This window comes from Bos grunniens, chromosome 2 (genome assembly GCF_055505025.1).
Source record: "Bos grunniens cultivar Pamir isolate PY7600 chromosome 2, Bosgru_T2T1.0, whole genome shotgun sequence".
Lineage (NCBI taxonomy): Eukaryota > Metazoa > Chordata > Mammalia > Artiodactyla > Bovidae > Bos > Bos grunniens.
Window position 1 is genome coordinate 50173669 of NC_141166.1, and position 25790 is coordinate 50199458.

Genomic DNA, 25790 nt, shown 5'->3' on the forward strand with positions numbered 1-25790 from the left:
GACAGTCTTGTCGTAGACAGACAGAATTCTGGGTCCAGACAGCCTGGATTTCAATTCTGGCTCTGCCATTCATTAACTAGTTGACCTAGCCACCACCTAACTTCTCTCTTAAGTTTCCTCATGTGTAAGTCATAAATATTAGTAGTACCTACATCATCTGGTTGTTTTGGAATTGAATGGTTTAATAAATATGAAGCACTTGGAACACTGTCTAGCAGAGAATAATCATTTTATAACCATTAACCATTATTATGATTTGTTGTTGTTGCTAAAGTGCATTCTGTATTAAAAAAATATTTCTAAGAGAATCAAATTCATCAATTTCAGCCAGTCATAAGCTTGATTCCAGTTTTACAGTGAGTATTCCCGAAAATGTCCAATTTCTTTCTGGTGTACACAAGGGCTGTTCTCCAATAAACCTCTAAGTTGCTGAATAAAAATAATGATGGTCTCAAGATTAGAGGACTTTTCCACAGGTATAACAAAGACCAGAGGGAGAAGGTCTGCCTATTTGAGGTATAAGTAAATCCAAGAAGGAGAGCAAACTCTCAAGGCATTTTCATATATTTATAGCACCAGGTATATGATGAACTCTTGATAAATATTTAAAGAGTGACAGTGATGAAGAGGGTGATGATTCACAAAGGGAAGAAGGAACTCAAAAGATAAGTTACCCAGATTTTAAAAAAGATCATATAAAAAATTCTCACTTAGATTGTTAATGGTATCTGAACCATGCTGGAAAAAGACAAAAAAAATTCAAAGATAATTAAAGTATCTATTTTAATCCTCTTATGAGCAACTACAGGCAATAGTGACTAAAGTCTTATTGCACTAGGGCAATTTTTAATATCATTTGGGGTTTATATTCAAATAATTTCATTCAACAAACATATCTTGAGCACATACCATCTGCTGCTTCTATTGTTATAACAAAAAACTGAATGCAGGAACTAGTTGTAAAATGTAGAATAGGGCCACCAAAAACTGTCTGTTTTGTATACTTAGATTATTTTGTATGTGTGTGCACACTGCATTTACAGGGCATGAACTGAGGGAAACGGCTGAAAGGAGCTGAAAGAATGATCTGGAAAACTGTGCAACTCTACAAACAACCTGAGAATAGTCACTAGTTGCCAGACAGATAGAAGACAAGTATCTGGAGGATGAGAAAAATAAAAGTGGACCGTGAGCTTCCAGAAAGAAAAAGCTAATGCCAAATTATCAATCTAATACCCATTGCCGTGTGCCTGTGTTCTGTGAAGACAGAATGCCCTGGTTAGAAAAGATGAGCCTGGGGAGGAATAGGCCAGGGAAAATGACACCTCCCAGTGGTAGGAGGTGGAAGGAAGAGAACAAAATGCCAGCCCCATGAGGAAATGGAGCTGCCAAGAACTGCAGAAACACCTGTCTCCCCAACGGGCACGCAGGCACTGAGTGGTCACCTTGGACACCATGACTGTGAACGTGAAGAACAAGCTTTGGAGTCACACAGATAGAGGTCCGTGTCGAGCGCTGCTGCTTCCACATCAGTTATGTTCTCTTGAACAAGCTGCTTAGCTTCTGGAATCCTGTGTTCTCAGCTTAAACTCAGCACCGTGGTGAGGCACAGCCCCAACCCTGAAGGAGTACAACCTCGCACGAGAAAATACATGGGAACAAATCCTTGCAATATAGGAGTGAAATCATATACAAGCTACAGATACAGCACTAACAGGAAGATTAGGTGGTTTTGATGGAAATCAAAGAATGGGGGCATAGAGAGCAAAGAGCAGGGAAAGCTTCCCTAGAAAAGTAACAGTTGACCCTGAGCTGGACTGAGCAATGAGGAGGAGCTGGTCAGGTGACTGAGGACAGAAACAATGCTACAATGGGCTGGAACAGCAAGTGTGAAGCCACAGAGTCCTGAAACTGCCCGGTAGGCCCAGGAACCACAAAACTATGGGAAAGTTGAAGCATGAAGTAGAGGTGCAAAGAGATGCAAAGGCCCCATCACACAGCACCTTCTATCCAGCCAAGAACTTGGAATTCTTTCCTATGGCTGACAGACAAACATCAAAACACATTCCTCCTACTCAAGTTTAATTGGGCTGTTAAAAAAAAAAAAGTTGTTTTTCAATCCTCTTAAATGAATTTAGAACTTTTTTCCCCTGAAGATTAAAAAAATATTAATTAAATGTTCTCTCACAAGCTCATATTAGACTTGAAAAGAGAATCAGATATTATTTTTCCAATGCCTCTTGTTTCTGTCATCTGGAGTTACAAATGGAACAGCCAAGTTTGACTGTCAAAACCAATTAAAGCTAAGATCTAGCTGAGCTACAAATGAAATTTCCTCATCTGATGTATACAATACTCTAGATTACTGAGCTTCTCTAATGTACTTCAATAGACAGATAAGAAGTGGCAGGTTCATAAAAAGACACATATTGCACATGGATACTTTGAAATTACTTTTCCTAAATGTAAATCTTAGTAGGAAAAATCACTGTGGTAGGCAATAATTAAAATTAATATAAGCAATAAGAAAAGACACTCCCCTAAAACTTTATGGAAAACAGAAGACTTTGCTATATGTTGTCAATAAAGGACAACTTTACGGAAAACAGAAAAATGATTAGATTGACCATTTAAAGGTAGCTATGTGACAGATCCAGAGGGCACCATTCACATAGACTCAAAGGGAATGGCGTCCCCTACAGCTGTGTAGTACACAATTTACAGGGTAATATTACTGCATAGCAGCTCTGACCCATTTAAGGATCAGATTTTTAAACTTCAGGTTGCAAAAAGGAAATTACACTGGTATAGAAATGTCTAATCAAGAGCACCAGGAAGCTAATTTTGGTTGCACTGATATTTAACTTCAATGTAATTCATAAAGTCTCATGTGATTAATTATCAAGGCCAGCTATAGTTCAGGGTCTCTGTGAAAAGTCTTCCTGGGTATCCTTGACAAAGGAGCTAAAGGAAATGACCTTCCCAGGAGCAGTTATTTAAGGAGTAAAAACAGGGGTAACCACTTTACTATTTGCTCCCTTTTCCTCTGACCAGAGAGGAAGTTCAAGAACAAACTGCTTCTGAGACAACTCAATAATCAGTAAGGCAGTGGTTCTTAAGTGAAGGGTGACAGAAATGATTCAATCTGGGTGATATAACTGTAATTTAGTAGCTAAGAAAGTACTCAGAGGGCCATATTATAACACACATACATACACACAAGAAGCACACACTATATATACACATCATTGTTTCTTTCCATGCTATTCTTCCTCTCCCAGACAAAAATGTATTATAGATAGAAGAGGAAGGAAGTTGCTGGTTTTTTTCCCTCTCTGGTTTCAGATTACATGAAAAGACTTTATGAACTGACTCAGAGGACACACAGTATACATTGTTAAGAATCATTAGTCTCATTTATTCAGATTTAATATTAAGGTGTAGCTACTATTAAACACACCTTTCATACATGAGCATTTACATGCTAGCTTCATATATTAGCACTCCTGGATATTGGTTTCTCAGTTGATATCAAATCCACAATAAACAAGCCTGTCTCCTTCAATATTTTAAGAAGTGTAAAGAACCATCTTTTTATCCTGGAATACATTGTGAAGTAATTTAAGAACTTTCCATCTCTGAATCCATTGACTCAAGACTCCATTGAGAATACTATTTTTTAAATAAACACTCAAAGAGTTTGGCTATTTTTAGAACACATAGCTTCCTTCTGGCACATTTACAAACCAAATCAGAAGGGGTTAGTCTATTTTGTAGCAGACTGAATGGTTCTCTTTAGCTAGAAAGAAACCTAGATTTTTCTTTGTCTCTGAAAGCAAATGGCTTCTACCTAATAATTTGATAACCTTTCCATAAAATCATATGATAATTCAAAAGTTTAAGACTCCATTCTAAGTCATAGTTCTGTGACAGGGAGTCTTTTCCCATCTGAAATTACCTTCTTTCAAAACATTAATATGATGGTCATATGACAATAATGATGATGTTTCTTTCTTATTCCAACACTTTTCTGAATAGTTGTGTGTACATTTTTTATGAACCTAAATAAATGAAACTTACTTTTAAAAATCCAAAGAGATTTCTTTTTCAAAATATCTATAATTAATCTTCTCATAAAGCCATAGATTTTTCCTTAAATGGGAAATTCAGTTCCTACTTATTCTGCATTGGTGAACAGGTACTTTATCTTATTACAGATGCTTGAAGTATCACTGATATATGGGCAGTGATTAACAACACTAAAACATCCTACAAGAAGCGGGAAATAAGGGAGAAAAAAATCCCCCCACCTCCAACCCTGGTCTGTTACCATGAGTATGTAATCTTATACACACTGTATATTTGAGCACAATGGATCGACTTAAAATAAGAGAACTCTAACTAAATTGGAAGATAACCACTTCCGGATTGAGGAAAATTATGATCTTTTCAATATGGTTTTAAAAGAGCAACATCTAATTTTATTATTCTTAACTTAAAATGTTCTTTAAACATTTATATTTATGTATGTATACACACATGTATACATATACACACATGTATACAAAATATATATATGCACACACATATATAACATTGTTTACATTCATATTTATATATGTATGCGTGTATGTTGACAATGTTAAACTTTACCTAAGCCCTGTGCTCCTGGAAGACAGGGATGTTTAGGAAACCCCAACTTTTTGCATTCCAGGGAACAGCTCACAGTCAAGAGCCATCCTTCACCATATGACCTAGATAAGACTCACAGGTGCCCTCCTCATTAACTGATTCTGGACAGAGACACTCCAAGTTACCTTGCAGAAATGACTGGCTGAACTGTTGACTCAGCCAAACTTAAGCTTCTCTTCTTTCTTCAAGACCTGAACTGTGACCACTCCCCAGCCTGGGCCAGCATTCAGCCCTTTAATGTCCTCTCAGTATCATATCACCCAGCCACCTGCTCCCCATACCTGGCTCTTCTAGCCTTGTAGTAAAAGATCCTTCTGCTGCTGCTGCTGCTAAGTCGCTTCAGTCGTGTCCGACTCTGTGCAACCCCAAAGATGGCAGCCCACCAGGCTTCCCCGTCCCTGGGATTCTCCAAGCAAGAACACTGGAGTGGGCTGCCATTTCCTTTTCCAGTGCATGAAAGTGAAAAGTGAAAGTGAAGTCGCTCAGTCGTGTCCGACTCTAGCAACCCCATGGACTGCAGCCTACCAGGCTCCTCTGTCCATGGGATTTTCCAGGCAAAAGTACTGGAGTAGGGTGACATTGCCTTCTCCAAAGATCCTTCTAGTAAAAGAAAAATTGTTTCTACTTGACCTTTAAGAAGGTAACAGATTTTATGAAAGGATCATTCTCCTTATTTATCGCAATGGTCCCCTTCCCCACAATGCAATAACTCTTTTGAATAAAATCTTTCTTTACCTAAATATGGGTTTGTTTTTATGTGACAGTGTACACACCACACTTACATACACATTCAGAATAGTGAGCTCATGTTGCTCTGATTTGGGTTAAGAGTAAGGAAGTTAGATAGATATATCCCATCTTTTCCTTAGAGAACAAGGAAAGAAGAGGAGCCTGTGTCTGAGAAACCTAAAAGGCTATAACAAATTAGAACAAAATACTTTTGCTATCAATGTTTTGTTTCCACATATCATTGAAGAATAGTTAACAGAGTAAGGGCATTAAACTTACCTTAGACTAAGACTCCGTGTAAGAAACATATTTTCTCTAAAGAAAGTTTTCTTGTAAGAAAAGCAAGACCTTCCATAACCTCACAAGTTACAGCCAGGTTCTCTAGTCTATGATGTGTCTATTCATTTAGACTCTGCCCCTTTTGAATTATTCAAGACCATTATAAAATGCAGTTTTCATCTGAAAAAGCAAATGTACCTAGTTCTACTGAAGATAAAGTAAAGTAGTCTATGCTTCCATCATCATGTCAACAGCCTGGCTTTTATCTCTTCTAAACTCCTGGGCAGCACAGCTGGGATGCAGCCACCCTAGGCAGAAACCTGGATACCATGTAACCAGGCTGCTTATTGCTTAAGAAGCATTAACATTCCATCTGAACCATCCTACGTTGTTGGACAAGGGCTATTTGGAATAACACTTCAGATTTGTGACATTTTTATTTTTATATGTGCATTAATTATACTCTTTTAAAAAAATAATTTACTTTTTCTAACACTAATACAGTTCATATTGTATATCCTAAAATTCTCTCTCTGCATTTTTTCAGCTTTAAATTCCAGAAATCTCTCCAAAGCAAAACTTTTAACATCCTTCTCTACAACTACAAGCTGTCAAATGAATTTTATGGATGCATATGGACAAAGAATGTTGCTACAGATTGTTTTTTAGAAGACATTATTAAATTCACATGTAATTAACAATATGACTCGTGACTGGATCCAATATAATAACAAATTATCTATAATGCTAATGGTGATAATTAAATGAGTAAGGCAGACATTTTAAAACTCCCCAGATCAAGTTGAGGATGTCTAGCACATCTTTATTTTGATTTGTTTTCTTTTCACCATTATTTTCAGATTGTTTTGGCAACCATACTCAAGTATCAAGATACAAGGCAGGGTTTTGAAATCAATAAAAGGCTAAAATATTTGCTCTCTGCTCAACTGGTACCTCCTCAAGGAAGACTTTCCTGATCTCTCATTAGATCAAATCCCACTGCACATTCTCACACTTCTCTTTCACAGCACTCATCACAGAGACAAACTTAATACGGTGTGTGATTATTAGTAACTACCTCTCCCACCAGAGTGTCAGCCCCATGAGACCATGTTTTTATTCACCAGTACATTTTTAGGCATGGAACCTAGAACTCAGCATGGGGCTTATAAGTATTTACTGAATGGATGAATGTGGTTTTGCAAAAAAAAGTAAATTATTATTTGCTAATTTGTGATTTAGAAACCTCTCTTATGTTGTGCACCTTCTTATTTATAAATGTTAAAGTGCAAATAAGTTAAATCAACTTCTTGAGATGGAGCGGTATTTATTCTATACTAAGTCAAACCAATAACAAGGTTCTAAAAATATGTTTAGGAGTACCCTTTCAAACACCTAGTCTGAGTATAAATACATCAAACAGCTTATAAAACTCTGGAGTGGATGCTATGTCTTCTAAATGTATACTCTTTACTTCATAAAGCCTAATAATATTTTCTTTTGTGTGTAAGATAATGAATGGTACGGACACATGAGATCAGAGTTGTTTTTCTAATTCTTATCCATCCATTCTCTCTCACCTGCCACCTTCTTCCTGGTGATAAATGACATGCAATGTAAGGCAGCTGGCTGATATTACAGGTGAGTCTAGGCTTGCTAGATTGAGCGAGACTAAACCGGCTGCCACTAGAATCACATCTTCAATTTTGGTATCATCACTGTTTTGCTTTTCCCAATTTCAGTTACCAAACATTTCTGGCACGACAAGTACCATAATTGCTCACCAAAATTAAAATATTATTTTTAAAACATTTAATAGGTCAAAGAATGAAAATACATTTTAAAATAAATGTAACCTAGAGAAGATATATACTAGGTCAACAGACAACACTCTGTCCACTAGCTATTAGACACACTAACCTAAAAATATAGGAAATTCTTTAGGTTGGTAGGTAAGTCGTTTAGTAGATAGCTGGCTAGGTAGGTGAACAGATGAGAATGTCTTAAGCAGTGACTACTTATATGGTCCACTCTGTACAATTTTCTTTTTACTATAGAGCACTTAATCTACAGAGTTTGACAGACTATAATCTGTATTTCTAGAGTAGAAGAACTTCTGTGCATTATAAACTGAATTTAATTATCAGAACTTCTATACAGTTTTTTAAGTATTTCACTTCTGGGAGGCCTTGAAGAACAAAAGAAAGAATAAAAGATCACTCTGTTTGCAAAAATTTACAACAGGAAGGCAATATTGTTTAAGATGCCAATATTACCAAAAGCAATTTATATATCCAGTGCAAACGCTATCAAAATCCCCATGATATTTTTGCAGAAATAGAAAAACCCATCCTAAAATTCACTTGGAATCCCAAGAGACCCTGAATAGCCAAAACAATCTTGAAAGCAGAAGAACAAAGCTAGAAGATGCATACTTCATGATTTTAAAACTTAAATAGCTACAGTAATCAAAAAAGTGTGACGCCAGCATAAACTTAGATACATCGAGCTGAATAGAATATTAATAAAATAGATAACCCAGAAACAAACTGTTACATAAATATGGTCAAATGATTTTTGACAAGGGTTCCTAGACCATTCGATGGGGAAAGAACAGTCTTTTCAACAAATGGTGCCGAGAAAACTGGATATCTACAAGCGAAAGAATGAAGTTGGATCCTTACCTAATAAAATATATAACAATTGACTCAAAATAGACCAAAGATATAAGACTTAAAACTGTAAACTTTGTACAAGATAACATAGGGCAAACTTCATGACACTGGATTTAGTGACAGTTTCTCGGATAAGACGCCAAAGGCACAGGCAACAAAAGAAAACAATAGACAAATTAGGCTTCATGAAAACTTTAAACTTTGTGCATCAAAAGACAGTATCATTAGAGTAAAAAGGAAAACCACAGAACAGGATAAAATATTTGCCAATCATATATCTGGTAAAGGATCCAGATATATGAGAATCCAGAATATATAGAGAACTTATACAACTCAATAACAAAAAACCCCAAATAACCCAATTCAAAAACAGGCAAAGAACTTGAATAGACATTTCTCCAAAGAAGATATACAAATGGCCAATAAGCACTTGAAAAGATGTTTAATATCGCTAATCATAAGAGAAATGCAAATCTAAACTACAGTGAGATACCACCTCATACCCTTTAGAGTGGCCACCATCAAAAAACCAGAAGATAATTGTTGGTGAGAATGTGGAGAAATTGAAACCCTTGTGTACTGTTCACAGGAACATAAAATGGGACCACTGATGTGAAAAAGAGTATAATGGTTCCTCAAAAAAAATTCAACATAGAATTACCACATGTTCCAACAACTTCACTTCTGGGTATATATCTGTAAGTATCACAGTTCAGTTCAGTCGCTCAGTCGTGTCCGACTCTTTGAAACCCCATGAACCGCAGCACGCCAGGCCTCCCTGTCCATCACCAACTCCTGGAGTCCACCTAAACCCATGTCCATTGAGTCAGTGATGCCATCCAACCATCTCATCCTCTGTAGTCCCCTTCTCCTCCTGCCCTCAATCTTTCAAAGCATCAGGGTCTTTTCAAATGAGTCAGCTCTTCTCATCAGGTGGCCAAAGTTTTGGAGTTTCAGCTTTAGCATCAGTCCTTCCAATGAACACCCAGAACTGATCTCCTTTAGGATGGACTGCTTGGATCTCCTTGCAGTCCAAGGGACTTTCAAGAGTCTTCTCCAACACCACAGTTCAAAAGCATCAATTCTTCAGCAATCAGGGCCTCAAAGAGATATTTGTACACCCACATTCATAGCAGCATTACTTACAAAAGCTAAAATGTAGAAGTGTCCAAGTGCTTGTCAACAGATGAATGGATAAGCAAAATATGTGTACAAAGGAATATTATCCAGCCTTAAAAAGGAAGGGAATTCTGACATATCACAACATGGATGAACATTCAAGACATTACACTAAGTGAAATGAGGCAGTCACAAAAGGACAAGTACTACACTATTGAACTTATATACTTAAAATAGTCAAAAATCATACAGACAGAGAGTAGAATGGTGGATTCCAGGGGCTAGGGGAGGGGGGAATGGGGAGTTATAGTTTAATGAGTACAGAGTTTCAGCCTTACAAGATGAGGAGAGTTCTGAAGATGGATGGTGGTGACGGTTGTACAACATTATTACTATACCATGAACTTAAAAAATTGTTAAGATGGCAAATTTTATGTTTTATGTATTTTACCACAATTAAAAAAAATCAGAAAAAAAAAATTCCTAGCAAGATGGTAAGTAGAGACCATCTTATTTGGAAAAGTGGTCAGGAAAGGAGACAATAGCAACTCTGGAAACAAGTAGAACCCTGCAGGCTCCCCACCACCATGAAGTACAGAAGCCCCACTATGTCCCCTGCCTCTTGGTGGTAGAAAAGCTGAAGTCTCCCAGAGTAACAAAATAGCAGGTTTGAGCAGTTAGTGATTAGGATAATAGAGTCATGGACTTAGTGTCTGATGCACATTCCTGAGTTATTTTACAGATATTGTAACTTCCACCAGAGGGCATGACATAAGCTGCTCCATCTTGAGCAATACTGAATCTATGGCTAGCACAATTCCAAGAACTAGCCTCAAGAGAATAGAATTAACATTATTGCTCATAATAACCTATATCTTTGTGGGCATCAAAAAAAATCGTAGCTTGTTCTGCCTGTATATGTAAGCAGGCAAAAAAATTGTCAGCAAAGAGATGCTCAAACCCATGTTGACATTTTTCATTTGGAGAATACATCACCCTATGTCAAAGAAGTTACAATAGCTGGACCTTCACCCCAATCCCACAGAAATGAAATGATGTTTGAGGGTGGGGGGTTAAAAAGCAGCTCTTTTGCCCCTTTCCTGTTTGCCCATTTCTTTTCCCTTCTAACTGTAATAGAAGCTAATTATAGGAATGAAATCATTAAGCAATTGAAACCAGCTCCTGACTTACGGTTTCCTGAATGCATACCATCCCCTGCCTAACCTGTTGACCCTTTCGTAGATAGAGAAGTAAGAATGAAGAATTAAGTAGTTAAAGAGTGGTTAGCTCTCGACCCCTAGTAGTCCTGTTATGCAATCCTGCAGCCAAGATAACATTTGAAGAGTCAGTCAGTTTTCACACAATGAAGAATGATGACCCAACCTCCAGTTTCAATGATTCACTGAGATTCTTCTGCCATCCATTTTTGCCTTTAAAAACTGCCATGGCCCAGAGGAATCTTTGGTCTCAGGACAGGAGCCCACCTTCTCCCCAGAATGCTGGCTTTTCTGATTAAAGCACATTTCCTTTTCATTGACACTTGCCTCTCAAATTCTTGGCTTTTGAGCAACAAGCAGCCAAACCTGAGTTGGGTAACAGTAGGAGGGATCACAATGGGAGACTGTGGGAAGTAAGGATAGAAACTGAGTATAATTTGGGTTTATAGTGTCAGGGGTTTAAACAAAAGGTGGGGGGAGCAAGACATAACAGAGAGATATATGCTATTCATAAGTTTAGTGACAAAGGGATCTATGTATTTAAGTAAAATAATGTAGTTAAGTCACAGAAAAAAATTGAAAATAACATAAATCAAAAAATGTAAAGACCTATAAGGATTTCAGATATAAAGTCTGATCATATTTTTTTTCTTTTATTTTTAATTTAAATTTATTTACTTTAATTGGAGGCTAATTACTTTACAATATTGTATTGGTTCTGCCACACATCAACATGAATCCGCCATGGGTGCACACGTGTTCCCCATCCTGAACCCCCTCTCCCACCTCCCTCCCCTTACCCTCCATCCGGGTCATCCCAGTGCACCAGCCCCAAGCATCCTGTATCGAATCTGGACTGGATCATATTTTTAATTGAGGAAATCTAGCCCCAGAGAAGATAAGATAATTTTTTAAATTATATTAATTAGTTACAGATTTCTAGACTCCTAGTCCAACTTTCTATATGTTAAACACTTAGATAATTCTAAGAAAACACAGACAGGAATTCACAGCCCAAGAGTTTGTTATTTTGTATGTATTACTGGAAAGTATTTTCCTTACATGTAACAGAATTTAAAGCTTTGCTCAAACCCTTGGAACCTTGCTTCTCCAGATTGATGACTCAGAGGCTCCTCAATTTCACCTCACAGAAGGCTCCCTTCCTCTTAGTGAAGCCTGAGGAATTTACCTATAGGGACTTTACCTCATTTCTAAATCAACTCAGGTTCATTATTCAAAGGAAAAATATTCCAGAATTTCTGATCTAACAGCTTAAATGATAAAAGAAAGAGGATGTGAAAGGCAGAACTAAAGCTGTGGAGGAAGGAAGAAATACGAATGGGAGCATGGAATCAAGATTGCCAGGAGAAATATCAATAACCTCAGATATGCAGATGACACTACCCTTATGGCAGAAAGTGAAGAGGAACTCAAAAGCCTCTTGATGAAAGTGAAAGAGGAGAGTGAAAAAGTTGGCTTAAAGCTCAACATTCAGAAAACAAAGATCATGGCATCTGGTCCCATCACTTCATGGGAAATAGATGGGCAAACAGTGGAAACAGTGTCAGACTTTATTTTTGGGGGCTCCAAACTCACTGCAGATGGTGAATGCAGCCATGAAATTAAAAGACGCTTACTCCTTGGAAGGAACGTTATGACCAACCTAGATAGCATATTCAAAAGCAGAGACATTACTTTGCCAACAAAGGTTTGTCTAGTCAAGGCTATGGTTTTTCCAGTGGTCACATATGGATGTGAGAGTTGGACTGTGAAGAAGGCTGAGCGCCAAAGAATTGATGCTTTTGAACTGTGGTGTTGGAGAAGACTCTTGAGAGTCCCTTGGACTGCAAGGAGATCCAACCAGTCCATTCTGAAGGAGATCAGCCCTGGGATTTCTTTGCAAGGAATGATGCTGAAGCTGAAACTCCAGTACTTTGGCCACCTCATGGGAAGAGTTGACTCATTGGAAAAGACTCTGATGCTGGGAGGGATTGGGGGCAGGAGGAGAAGGGGATGACAGAGGATGAGATGGCTGGATGGCATCACTGACTCGATGGACGTGAGTCTGAGTGAACTCCGGGAGTTGGTGATGGACAGGGAGACCTGGCGTGCTGCGATTCATGGGGTCACAAAGAGTCAGACACGACTGAGCGACTGAACTGAACTGATGGTCTCTGCAAAGTTTCTGCTGGAGGCATGGCTCTTAAGCTTTCTCTGTCTCAGGATGTGGAGATGGCAATGGCTAAACTAAAAGCCCATGAAGAGTAAAGAGAAACAGGGGGCTGGCTGGATTCTTAGGGTGGGTCTAGGGTCCAGCTTCTGCTTTGGTATTTTTGTTGTTATTTTGTTTTGCTTTCTTAATCTCAATAGTATCTGTCCAGGGGCTCAACTGCATCCAATCACTCAGCAGCGGCCAGGCCCTGGGAGCTGATTCATGCTGACCAAGCTCATTAGAGATGGACTGATTAAAAAAAAAAAAAAGGAAGTTAACTGACTCATACACAGAGACAGCCAGGCAGATGGGACTAGTTATGTCACTGGATCAACTTATTCCATCTCCACTAGAAAAGTATACTTGGGAAGCCAAGTTGAGAACAGAGTTGCTTGGTGAATGGAATGTCAGAATAAGGAGAATTGGTGGTGCCAAGCTACACTATCTCAATGTACCGCTCTGAATAGTAGGAATACACTATCAAGATGTCTAGAATATTCATGTCAGCTAAACAGGACACTCACTCTCTAGGAAGAAGATAATAAAGCACTTAGTAAAATATCTGATATACATAAAGTTTTCAGTTTATACAAGCCATCAATATTATGGGGCTATATATTGTCTGGCAGTTTAGCATAATGGGCTGACAGCATGCACTGTGGAATTAGATCCCTACTCCATCACTCACTACCTATATGCCCAAAGGAAGGTACTTAACCTTTCAAGTCTCACTTCTCCTATCTGTAAAAAGGAGTATAATAATAATAACTTTACAGAGTGACCTTTAAAATTACTTAATATGTTGTATGACAATCACTTAACTGCTCACTGTAAGCACTGAATGCTTTCAAACTTAGACCACATTTTTATATCTCAGATATTGCTTTATATATACATTAATTCATTTAGTCCTCATCATGACCCTATGAGGTGAATATGGCTGAGGAACCTGTCACTGGTAGATTATATTCACCAATATCTGCCCCCTTTCCTCAAGGAAGTGTGTGTGTGTATATATATATATATGTATACATATATACTTTCCCAACTCCCTGAAGTCAGATATGACCATCTGACTTTCTTTGGCCAGTCAAATTTAAATAGAAGGGACATGTAAACATTTAAACTACTCGGCAGAAAATTTTAAAACCAATTTGTGCTTTCCTACCTCTAAGATTACAGATGGATTAGTTGAGGTAGAGCTCCCCCCTACTCCATTAGCCCGAGTTTCTAAGTGACCCTTGCTGACCCTGATGGACAAACAGTGTGAGCAAGAAATAAGCTATTGTTTTTTAAGCCACTGAGATGTTCCTTTTTGTTATGATCATACAATCTGGTATATTCCAATTGATTCAGAAGCATAGAGACAAAAGGCAATTTTCCCAAGATGACACAGCTAGAAAGGATCTGGCTCGAGTCTATACTCTTGCCACTTTATATTTCTTAATAATTGATGGTAATATCAATAGGAAGAATAGTGTATTATTAATGCATTGTTATCAGTGGAGGGCTCTTTCTAGACTTCATAAATAGCTGTTCTTTTCTGAATGAGTTGGCTCAGGAGGAAACCTAGCCTTTCTCAAGCCTCTATTACAAAAACAGCCAGCAGCTGACAGAACACCATTAGAGAATTTCTCAATGGACAACATGGAGGACCCTGGACATGTTCCTTCTTTATATAACCTCAGAGCAGCACCCAGGGGCACAATAACTATGGCTGCCAATAGGGCCTGGTTGAATCCCCTCAACACACAAGATCTCAGAGAAAGATTTAAAGTATCTATGGTCATTCTGTTCAGGGTGACCCCATTCCTTCTGTTACTCAGTCTTTCACAGATGGATGCCTCTTTTCATACTTCTCTTCCCATTCACCCATCATCCTGTTTCCCTTCTTTTCCTGTCTCCGAACAATGAGCAAAGACTTCAAATGTGCTCTATTAGAAAGCATATTAGTGACATCCATGGAATTTCCCTTATGTAGCAAAATTTCCCAGAGATTGAGAGCCTGAAATTTGGAGACCCAAGTACTCAAGGAGAGGTAAGGTGAGAAGTTTAAGCCTCTGCTCTTCCCAAAGACAATTAAAATGTTATCAAGATAAAAACAGAAGGAGCAAAGCTTAAGCAGTGACAGAAAACCAAAAAGTTAAGTGGAAAAAGATTAGTCATATCTACTAAACATTAATCTATAAAAGAGACTCAGTTTTTTTATGATATACAATGTAAAGCTTTAAATTATAAACTGAAAGTCTATCTAGGGAAAGTATAGATATGTATCAAGTAATAGAAGTGCTCATTGATGAAGTAATCATTTATTCATAATTTATTTGACACATGGCATTCAACTAGTAAGCAATGAAATTCATGAACAAGTAATAAGTCAGCTACTTCTTAAATGTTTTATTTATAAACTTTAGGGATCTATACTTCATAACTTTTCCTTTATAATAAAATGCTTACTAATTTTATTTCAATATTTTCATGTATCTCTACTTGACACTTCTCCAATCTGATAAAACTGATTTTTTCATCAAACTACTAAAATTGTAAAGATAATGGAATTTATTTCCTTCAAAAAGACAGGGCAAGTCAGAAAAATAAATAATTGGGAAATTCCTTCAAAAAGACAGGGCAAGTCAGAAAAATAAATAATTGGGAAACTCACTAAAATGTTACTCTCAGGTTCTTAATAATTTCAGTTTTGTAGGTGTGACCACCTTTCAATGAAGTTCTTTTTGTACTTAAAAAATCAAATCATTTTGGGTAGAGTCCAAAATTTTAAATGAATTCCACTTCATAATACATTATGTTTTATCTGTGAGTAGTATAAATTCCTATCTCTTTCTAAGAAACCTTCATAATTCTCATAAACAAAATCCTTCCAAAATGGAAAACTATTTAGGACAATAAGCTGGCTGTGCAAGTGATGTAGTATCTCTTTCTGGAAGACAAAAAGAACAGGAAAGACTTTCACTGTAAGATTTTAATATTATGCTAATAATCAAACAGAACTCTTTTCTGAAGGACAGAATGCACAAAAGACATACGGAAAGAATGGTTGGCATGTGTGGGTGGGATGAGAGGATGCTATCTCAGTCCAATGATTATCTGGAAAAGATATACTTCAGACTGAGTCATGAAGACCTGCATCATCATATCATCCCAAATGAAGACAGAAGCTATTAGAGAGTTCAATTTTATGCTCAGAAGTGAAAGAAAGACAGGGAGAAAAACAACTGTAATAGTTGCCTAATGGCATGTGACAAAAGTATGAGGAAATGTGAAAGTTCTACTAAGCAAATCCCCACTAAAATATGAAAGTGACGGGGAACACGTGTATAGCCGTGGCGGATTCATGTTGATGTATGGCAAAACCAATACAATATTGTAAAGTAATTAACCTCCAATTAAAATAAATAAATTTTTAAAAAAAAAATAAATAAAATATGAAAGTGAAAAAGAAAGTGAAAGTGAAGTCGCTCAGTTGTGTCCGACTCTTTGCGACCCTACGGACTGTAGCCTACCAGGCTCCTCAGTCCATAGAATCTTCCAGGCAAGAGTACTGGAGTGGGTTCCCATTTCCTTCTGCAGGGGATCTTTCCGACCCAGGGATCAAACCTGGGTCTCCTGCCTTATAGGCAGATGCTTTACCGTCTGAGCCACCAGGGAATACAAATGAAAGTAAAACACATGTAAGGAAGCTTCCAGATCATCGTGAGTCAGCCTCCTTGCTGGATTCTAAGTCCTCATTTATAGCTTGGAAAAATTGGACTCTGTAAGTGTAATTCATGTTTGTTATATTGTAAAGCTATTCATCTTATTTTCTACAAATTTTTCTGCAGTTTCTCTGTCACATATTAATATTGAATTGCATAAAACACAAACTAAAGAAGTTAGTTTTTAGTCTCAGCTCAATTTGCTTTATTGATGCCCCTTTACACCACTCCAAGCTGCCAACCTACAATCTATCTGAGAGCACATATCTTTGTTTTTCCCCAGACCATCTCTTACTTATTGGACATTCCACTGAAATTAAATATTTTAACTACTGAATCCACACATTCAACAAACATTACTCAATCATTCCCTTCCCCTAGATATCAATAAATACTCATAAAAACTATGTGTAAAGAAAACTTTTCAGTAAAAAATGCAGAACTTTTAGATGAGCTTTGACAGATCCTACTATTTTAGTGATTGTGTCTTAGGAGTGTGGCTATTACTAATTCAACCAGTTGTATGCAATGAAAATTGACTCTAGTAAACTTAAGAAAAGCATTTTTAGGAGCTTGGAAAATCAGTAGGAAGACTGGAGAAAAAAGCTGAAACTAAGAACTTCAGACCCAAGATGCAAGAAATAAAAAAGAGGAGGTTCTTCTCAGAAAGTCACCAGTAGAGTACACAGTCTCCAAAAAAACATGTCTGGGCTCTTTGTCCCTCACCTAAAAAGTCAAATTCCAAGGAAGTCATTTGTTAGGGTAGGTGATTAACAGGTCCACTAAACACAATGGGGAGGCCAAAGAAATGTCAGAAGTTTGGAAAAGTTCACTATCCTTGTTTAAGTTCCTAGTGCTCAAGCTGAAATACTAGTAGCTGGTACATGAGCTAAAATAATAGAAGATTGATTCTATTTCAAAACAGCTCTCTTAGAATGATTTGTACAGCATTTGATAGGCCTCATCTAGCCATCAGGGGTTTCCCTGGTGGCTCAGACAGTAAAGAATCTGTCTGCAATGCAGGAGACTCGGGTTCGATCCCTGAGTTGGGAAGATCCCCTGGAGAAGGGCAAGGCAACCCACTCCAGTATTCTTACTTGAAGAACCCAATGGACTGGCAGTCTACCATCCACAGAGTCACAAAGATTCAGACACAACTAAAGCAACTAAGCATGCACGCATCTAGCAATCAGCTCCTGTCACTAAACCAGATACACAAACCTCAGAAAACAGTGAGCCTTAACAAAGAAATGAACAATTATATCTCAATTTTTTTAATTAAAAAAAACCAAAAGCCTTATATTCCAACAGTCATCCTCACTCTAGCAAAAGTAATAGCACATCTATACGATAATAGTATAGGTAGAGATGTATTATACAGTGTCAAGTTTCATCACTGTGACTTAGGTATTTTGTATACTTTATCTCATTTCATTCTCACAAAACCCAGGGCGGAGGTATTATTAATGTTGCCACCCTCAAAGAGATTACATAATTTGGCTAAAGCCTCACAGCTACCAGGCAGCCTATACCCAGAGGCTGTGCCTTCAACCCTGTACTAGGCTGCTTGGACTCAGCTCCATGGATGAAATCTCACAGGACACAGGAGGACAGGTTGTGGGAAGAACCATGAACATGAGTTAAAATCTCAGCTCTGCCATCTACCAGCTGAAGGGAAGAAACTGAAACCTCCCTGAGCCTCAATTTCCTCATCTGTGAGATGGAGAGGGTCATATGTGGGTCAGCATGAGTTGCTGAATGTCACACAGTTGTTGCAAAGTGGAAAGGAGGAAACACATATAAACTATTTAGTCATGAATGCTTAATCACATATGAATTGTTGAATAACCAATGGCTGCTATTAGTCATATGGCTGTCTCCCCTGGTGCACTAATCTTAGAGACCCAGGTACTACTTTTTGATACCTGTGTCCATAGCTCTTTTCTCGGCGATCAGTGCATTAACAAGCCCACATAAATATATGATGAACAGAAAGCATGTTTCAGGGCTGTTACTGCCACATTGTACTCAAGTATTATAAAATAAGTTCCTCTTTATAGTAACACTATAGTTCCTGCCTCTTAAGCAAGTGATGCCTATTTCCCTCCACCTCACCTCCTGCCCCCTGACTGTCAACTTATGAGGTTAGGGTCTATATAGCTTTTGTTCTTCTGTGATTTGTTGGTTATTCAGCAGCGTGTTGTTCACCCTCCATATGTTGGAATTTTTAATATTTTTTCTCCTGTAATTGAGATCTAATCTTACTGTATTGTGGTCAGAAAAGATGCTTGGAATGATTTCAATTTTCTTGAATTTACCAAGGCTAGATTTATGGCCCAGGATGTGATCTATCCTGGAGAAGGTTCCATGTGCGCTTGAGAAAAAGGTGAAATTCACTGTTTCGGGGTGAAATGTCCTATAGATATCAATTAGGTCTAACTGGTCTATTGTATCATTTAAAGTTTGTGTTTCTTTGTTAATTTTCTGTTTAGTTGATCTATCCATAGGTGTGAGTGGGGTATTAAAGTCTCCCACTATTACTGTGTTTTTGTTAATTTCCCCTTTCACACATGTTAGCATTTGTCTTACATATAGCGGTGCTCCTATGTTGGATGCATATATATTTATAATTGTTATATCTTCTTCTTGGATTGATCCTTTGATCATTATGTAGTGTCCTTCTTTGTCTCTTTTTACAGCCTTTGTTTTAAAGTCTATTTTATCTGATATGAGTATTGCTACTCCTGTTTTCTTTTGATCTGTATTTGCATGGAATATCTTTTTCCAGCCCTTCATTTTCAGTCTATATGTGTCCCCTGTTTTAAGGTGGGTCTCTTGTAGACAACATATATAGGGGTCAAAAATTAAAAGCTTCTGCACAACAAAAGAAACTATAAGCAAGGTGAAAAGACAGCCTTCAGAATGGGAGAAAATAATAGCAAATGAAGCAACTGACAAACAACTAATCTCAAAAATATACAAGCAACTCCTACAGCTCTATTCCAGAAAAATAAATGACCCAATCAAAAAATGGGCCAAAGAACTAAATAGACATTTCTCCAAAGAAGACATACAGATGGCTAATAAACACATGAAAAGATGCTCAATATCACTCATCATCAGAGAAATGCAAATCAGAACCACAATGAGGTACCATTTCATGCCAGTCAGAATGGCTGCAATCCAAAAGTCTACAAGCAATAAATGCTGGAGAGGATGTGGAGAAAAGGGAACCCTCTTACACTGTTGGTGGGAATGGAAACTAGTACAGCCACTATGGAGAACAGTGTGGAGATTCCTTAAAAAACTGGACACAGAACTGCCATACGACCCAGCAATCCCACTGCTGGGCATACACACCAAGGAAACCAGAATTGAAAGAGACACGTGTACCCCAATGTTCATCGCAGCACTGTTTATAATAGCCAGGACATGGAAGCAACCTAGATGTCCATCAGCAGATGAATGGATAAGAAAGCTGTGGTACATACGATCGAGTATTACTCAGCCATTAAAAAGAATACATTTGAATCAGTTCTAATGAGGTGGATGAAACTGGAGCCTATTATACAGATTGAAGTAAGCCAGAAAAAAAAATACCAATACAGTATACTAATGCATATATGTGGAATTTAGAAAGATGGTAATGACAATCCTGTATGCGAGACAGCAAAAGAGACACAAAATAGAACAGTCTTTTGGACTCTGTGGGACAGGGAGTGGGGGGATGATTTGGGAGAATGGCATTAAAACATGTATAATATCATATAAGAAGCAAATCGCCAGTCCAGGTTTGATGCAGGATACTGGAAGCTTGGGGCTGGTGCACTGGGATGACCCAGAGGGATGGTATGGGGAGGGAGGTAGGAGGGGGTTTCAGGATGGGGAACCCGTGTACACCCATGGTGGATACATGTTGATGTATGGCAAAACCAATACAATATTGTAAAGTAAAAAAAATAATAATAATAATTTTAAAAAAGTGTTTTTAAAACCATGGTCTCTAGAACACACAATATTGTCATGCATAATTAAATGTAAAATAAATGCCATAAATTTTGTTAATAAAATATTTGTATGTTGAAGAAAAATTTAAAAAAAAAAGATTTTGTTCTTTATAGGTCCCCAATGCACAGCAGAGAGCTCAATACATAATACGAGCTTACCAAATATTTGTGGGCTTAATTTTTAATAAGCATTTGTGATATGTATTATGATTCATTTAGCACATTCACATAAATACGTGTAGTATCTCTCTGTAGACCAGGCTCTGGTCTGGAACTACATTGCATGAGTTCAGACTCCAGCACCACCATTCACTAGCTGAGTGATCTTGGGTAATAGACATAGTTTTCAATGCCTTGGTTTTCTCACTTGTAAAATGAGAACAATAACAGTATTGGGTTAATGAAAGTATTACAATGTTAATTCATATAAACCTTATAAAACAGTGCCTGGCTCACGAGTGTTCTTTAAATGTCAGTAATTATTAATTTTGCTTGTAGCTGTTTTTCTCCATCACAATGTTAAGAATAAATCATTCCAACTGCGTAAATCATTTTTCCATTCATGTAACAAAATATGAAAATATGACGTCTTTACATCAAAGTCCTAAAATTAATTTTCAGCAGAGCAAATCGTAATCTCAAAAAGCTGACTTCCAAAATTTCTGCAAAAATAAACCTATTTATAGAGACTGTCCCTATAATAAAATAATCCTAAATGGCTCCAAATCATCTGTAGTTTAAGGCTTTCCCAAATAACTTGTGTTGGATCCTTCTCCAGTAACATTTTGTTATTCCTTCCACAAACAAGAATAGCCATACTGACTTGAGTAGACGTATGAGTAAGCCACACACACACACACACACACACACTCACCCCAGGTAATGGAATTAGGTCTTGCTGTCTTCTGCCTCCACCACAAAACTCATTGCCTTATTATGGACAGAAGTGCGTCAATCCGTGTATGCATCTCCCCATCTCTTAGAGTATGAATTAATTAGAGCAAGCTTTAATAAAAACTTTAAGTCACTGTTTTCAACCACTGATGAGAAGCCCAATTAGAGAAATGAAGAGAAAAATAAAGACAAATGGGCACCTGAGTACTTGACTCACCTTCAATACTGTAATGTTCCAAGCAAAGCTCTCAGTTGCTTTGTTGAGTTTTCTCCCTTTCAAGCCTTCTTTTGCCCCCAGATTATGAAGCTCCTCATGGAACTCCATGCCTTTGAAAAGAGAACATAAGAGAATTCTCTGTATAAATTTCAGAAATTAAGGCATTTTATAGTGAAAATATTATCAGTAAAAATATAATTTCTCATTTCTGTCCTCTCATAATTTATAAATCCCCAAATTGAATTCTCTTCTCATTCTGTTCATCACCACCCAATGGCTATCCTTAAGGGAAAACTAAAAATAATCAATGCATTAGATTAAATTTTAAACAGCAAGAATACATAGACAAAGACATGAGAAGTTAAGAAGCAAATTTTTCCAACAGGTTGCATCCATCTTGCCTGTCTTCTGCTTGGTTTTTATATAAAATGGTGTAATGTGTGAATGGCTACCATATGTGAAGGATGCACATATCTTACTTTTTCTTATGAACCATCCATATGGCTTGACAGTAGGCCTGGAGCCTACAAACATAACAATGGTAATTACTTAATGTTGAGTAAAACTAAAAAGGTTTAAAAAAAATAGCATTCCTGGAAACACCCAAATGTTTCAGATTTGGGAATGGCCCTTGTTATTTACAGCTAAACCATTCTCCTGAGCTTGAATACTATGAAAAACATCACCATCATCTGTTTCTCTAGCCTTTGTCTTAGCACCTCAAAATTGGGAATCACACTTTTTTCTGGTAAGCTCATTCCATCTTTGGAAAGCTATGATTGATATCAAGCCAGTCTTTCTCCCTGGAACTTCTACCCCTTGGTTCTAGCTAGACTCAGCAACAAGGTCTAATCTCTGTTCCACAGTGCAGCCCTTTAAATATTTGAAGATATTGGATTAAAGTCTACCAGAACTTTCCCTTCTCCAGATTAAACATTCTAACATGTTTCAGCTTATTATAATGTCTCTCTTTAAGGATGACATCCAGGAACACTGTACTTAAAATAGGATTGAAGTAGCCCACATGAGGTAGGGTTTTACCACCACTTCCTTGTTCTACCGACTAGGTTTGTATTAATGCAGCTAAACCACATTAACTTGCCTGGTGTTAACATCATAAGCACAATACATAGTAAAAGCATGGCTGCAGAGGCTAGATCTATCCCCTGGCCCTACCACTGACAAGCTCCGTGAGCATGAATGAATCCCTGAAACTCTCTGCCATTCAGTCTCAGCAGTGCAATGGCACTAACAAAGAGTATTGACCTCATGGAATTGGGTGAAGATTAAATAAGTCTACAAATACAAAGCTCTCAAAGTAATGCCTGGTACATAGGAACACAATGTAAGTATTTGGTATTGTTATTATCTTCATGCTTCCTTTCAACAGAAACATTTAAGCTTCCAGATCAGTAGTGAAGAGCACCATTTTCAAATTTTGGTCTAGGTTCAAAGGTCACCTCTGCCACATGTTGATATGGTATTTGGGATAATTCATTCAATCTCTCAGAATCTAAAATGCCTTATCTGTAGATTGGACATAATGATGATTACCTTGCAGAATTGTTATGAGGACTAAATAACATAGCATGCTGCTGCTGCTGCTGCTAAGTCGCTTCAGTCGTGTCCGATTCTGTGTGACCCCATGGACGGCAGCCCACCAGGCTCCCCAGTCCCTGTGATTCTCCAGGCAAGAACACTGGAGTGGGTTGCCGTTTCCTTCTCCAATGTATGAAAGTGAAAGGTGAAAGTGAAGTCTCTCAGTCGTGTCTGACTCTTAGCGACCCCATGGACTGCAGCCCACCAGGCTCCTCCACCCATGGGATTTTCCAAGCAAGAGTATTGGAGTACTGGAGTGTTGCCTTCTCCAAAATAACATAGCATATGATGTATATGCATATGATATATATGTTTAGTATGTATTTACTAAATATATATATCATATGCATATACATCAAGCAATTGTCAGTGTCACCTTCCTTATTATAATCACTAGTGTGTGTATAGATTAGGGAGAACATGGATCCAAGAGAGAGGAAAAGTACAGGGGCATGGATGAAGGTGAAAATAAACAAACAATGAGATGTAAGAGACATGGGACCCATCACACCCTTGAAGAAAGAACAGACCTAAAAGAGGACTAGTAAATGGGGCAAAAGCCTAGAAGGTTAACAGGATTATGGTTCAAATTGTAAAACTAAAGTGGTTCTTAAGAGGCAATGTAAAACCACAGTTTCCATATCAGTAGTAAACAGATGTGATAGGTTCCCAAATCACAACAGTAAGTTCAGAAACCCTCACCTCTCTAGATATCTTCAGATACCATCTCTACATACACACAGACAACCCACTTACTATCATCTAGATCTCTTCTGTACTAAACAAAGGCTTCAGTGCAACTCAAAGTATCATTAAACTATCACATAAAATCTTTTAATTTTAAGAGTAAAAAGTAAAGTCTGCAAGAATCATCATTATGCTTTCCAAGCAAAATAGGGGCAAGCGGGAAGATTACCTGCTTTTTGACACTGCACAATCTTTTCCTGGACCGTGTCTGCCATTTCTATGAGAAATCGGCTCTCTTGGATCATCTGTCACAAAACAAACATTAGAAGGTGGTTGTCAGGAATCCTTAAACTGGCACACTGTAAAGAGATATTCAAAAAGACCCACATGATACTGCCGGTAACGGGGCACCATGGAGTAACCATAGGAAATGAGAGAGGGAAGGATGATCTCTGTTCCAACCCCCATCCACTCTCACGTCATCTAGAGCCACTTACCTTATGGCTGCTCCAGTTATGTAACATGCCTGCACACCATGAGTGCCAAATCAACAACTGTTGAATACATGCATACACACTTTAAGTCCCAGGTCACATTCATGAATGCCTCCTCTTTTAATTCCCTCACCCCAAGTTACTGCAACATCAAGACTAACGGTACTGGAACAATAGTAATGAGAATTAGAACAAGTAATCACCCATTGATGAGCTTAAAAAACTACTGAATGTATCGGTGAAGTTGGAAACTTGGATCTGAGTGGCACAAAGATGGCAGAGGTCTGATCCTTCCTCGAGAAGGGCTACGGCTCCATTGGCAAGAATGCGCTGTGAGTCATAATCACCACTGATTCCACACAGCTTGTAGGCAACAACATTGAAATGGCGTCCCTGCCCTTCACATTTCGGCAGAAAGGAAAAAGACCAAGAGGTGATTAATATACTGAGTGAAGTAGGGGAAATAGGACAGCTGTTGGAGAGAAAGAGAAAAGAAAAATATGTATGTGAAGAAGGGGAAGACAGAAATAGGTACAGAAGTTGTGATCAGAAACACAAGGAATTGGGACTCTTCTAAAGAAATAGCCAAAGAAAGGCACCAATAAGCAAATGAACACTCCCTGAATGTCCAGCCACTCTTCTATTCCTAATCAGTTCAGTTGAATTCAGTTCAGTCACTCAGTCCTGTCTGACTCTTTGAGACCCTGTGGATGGCAGCATCCCAGGCTTCCCTGTTCATCACCAACTCCTGAAGCTTGCTCAAATTCATGTCCATCAAGTGGATGATACCATCCATCTCATCCTCTGTTGTCCCCTTCTCCTCCCGCCTTCAATCTTTCCCAGCATCAGGGTCTTTTCCAATGAGTCAGTTCTTCACATCAGGTGGCCAAAGTATTGGAGTTTCAGCTTCAGCATCAGTCCTTCCAATGAATATCCAGGATTGATCTCCTTTAGGATTGACTGGTTTGATCTCCTTGCAGTCCAAGGGACTCTTAAAAGTCTTCTCCAACACCATGGTTCAAAAGCATCAATTCTTCGGTGTTCAGCTTTCTTTATAGTCTAACTCTCACATCCATACATGACCACTAGAAAAACCACAGCTTTGACTAGACGGACCTTTGTCAGCAAAGTAATGTCTCTGCTGTCTAGGTTGGTCATAGCTTTTCTTCCAAGGAGTAAGTGTCTTTTAATTTCGTGGCTGCAGTCACCATCTGCAGTGATTTTGGAGCCCAAGAAAATAAAGTCTCTCACAGTTT

At 38.0% G+C, this 25790-nt stretch overlaps 1 protein-coding gene across 4 annotated transcripts in view; it reads right to left on the minus strand.

Annotated features, from left to right (window-relative positions):
• PLCL1 (phospholipase C like 1 (inactive)) overlaps positions 1–25790 on the minus strand; it is a 367382-nt gene that overhangs the window by 26488 nt on the left and 315104 nt on the right. For 3 of the 4 annotated variants that reach the window (XM_086347364.1, XM_086347374.1, XM_086347395.1), the window contains 2 exons: positions 24270–24345; positions 21755–21864 (listed from right to left, as the gene is read on the minus strand). The exons of the other annotated variant lie outside the window; for it this stretch is intronic. In XM_086347364.1, coding sequence (XP_086203490.1) covers positions 21755–21864; positions 24270–24345 — 186 coding nt within the window. The remainder of the gene's footprint in view (positions 1–21754; positions 21865–24269; positions 24346–25790) is intronic. 4 annotated transcript variants of the gene reach the window in all.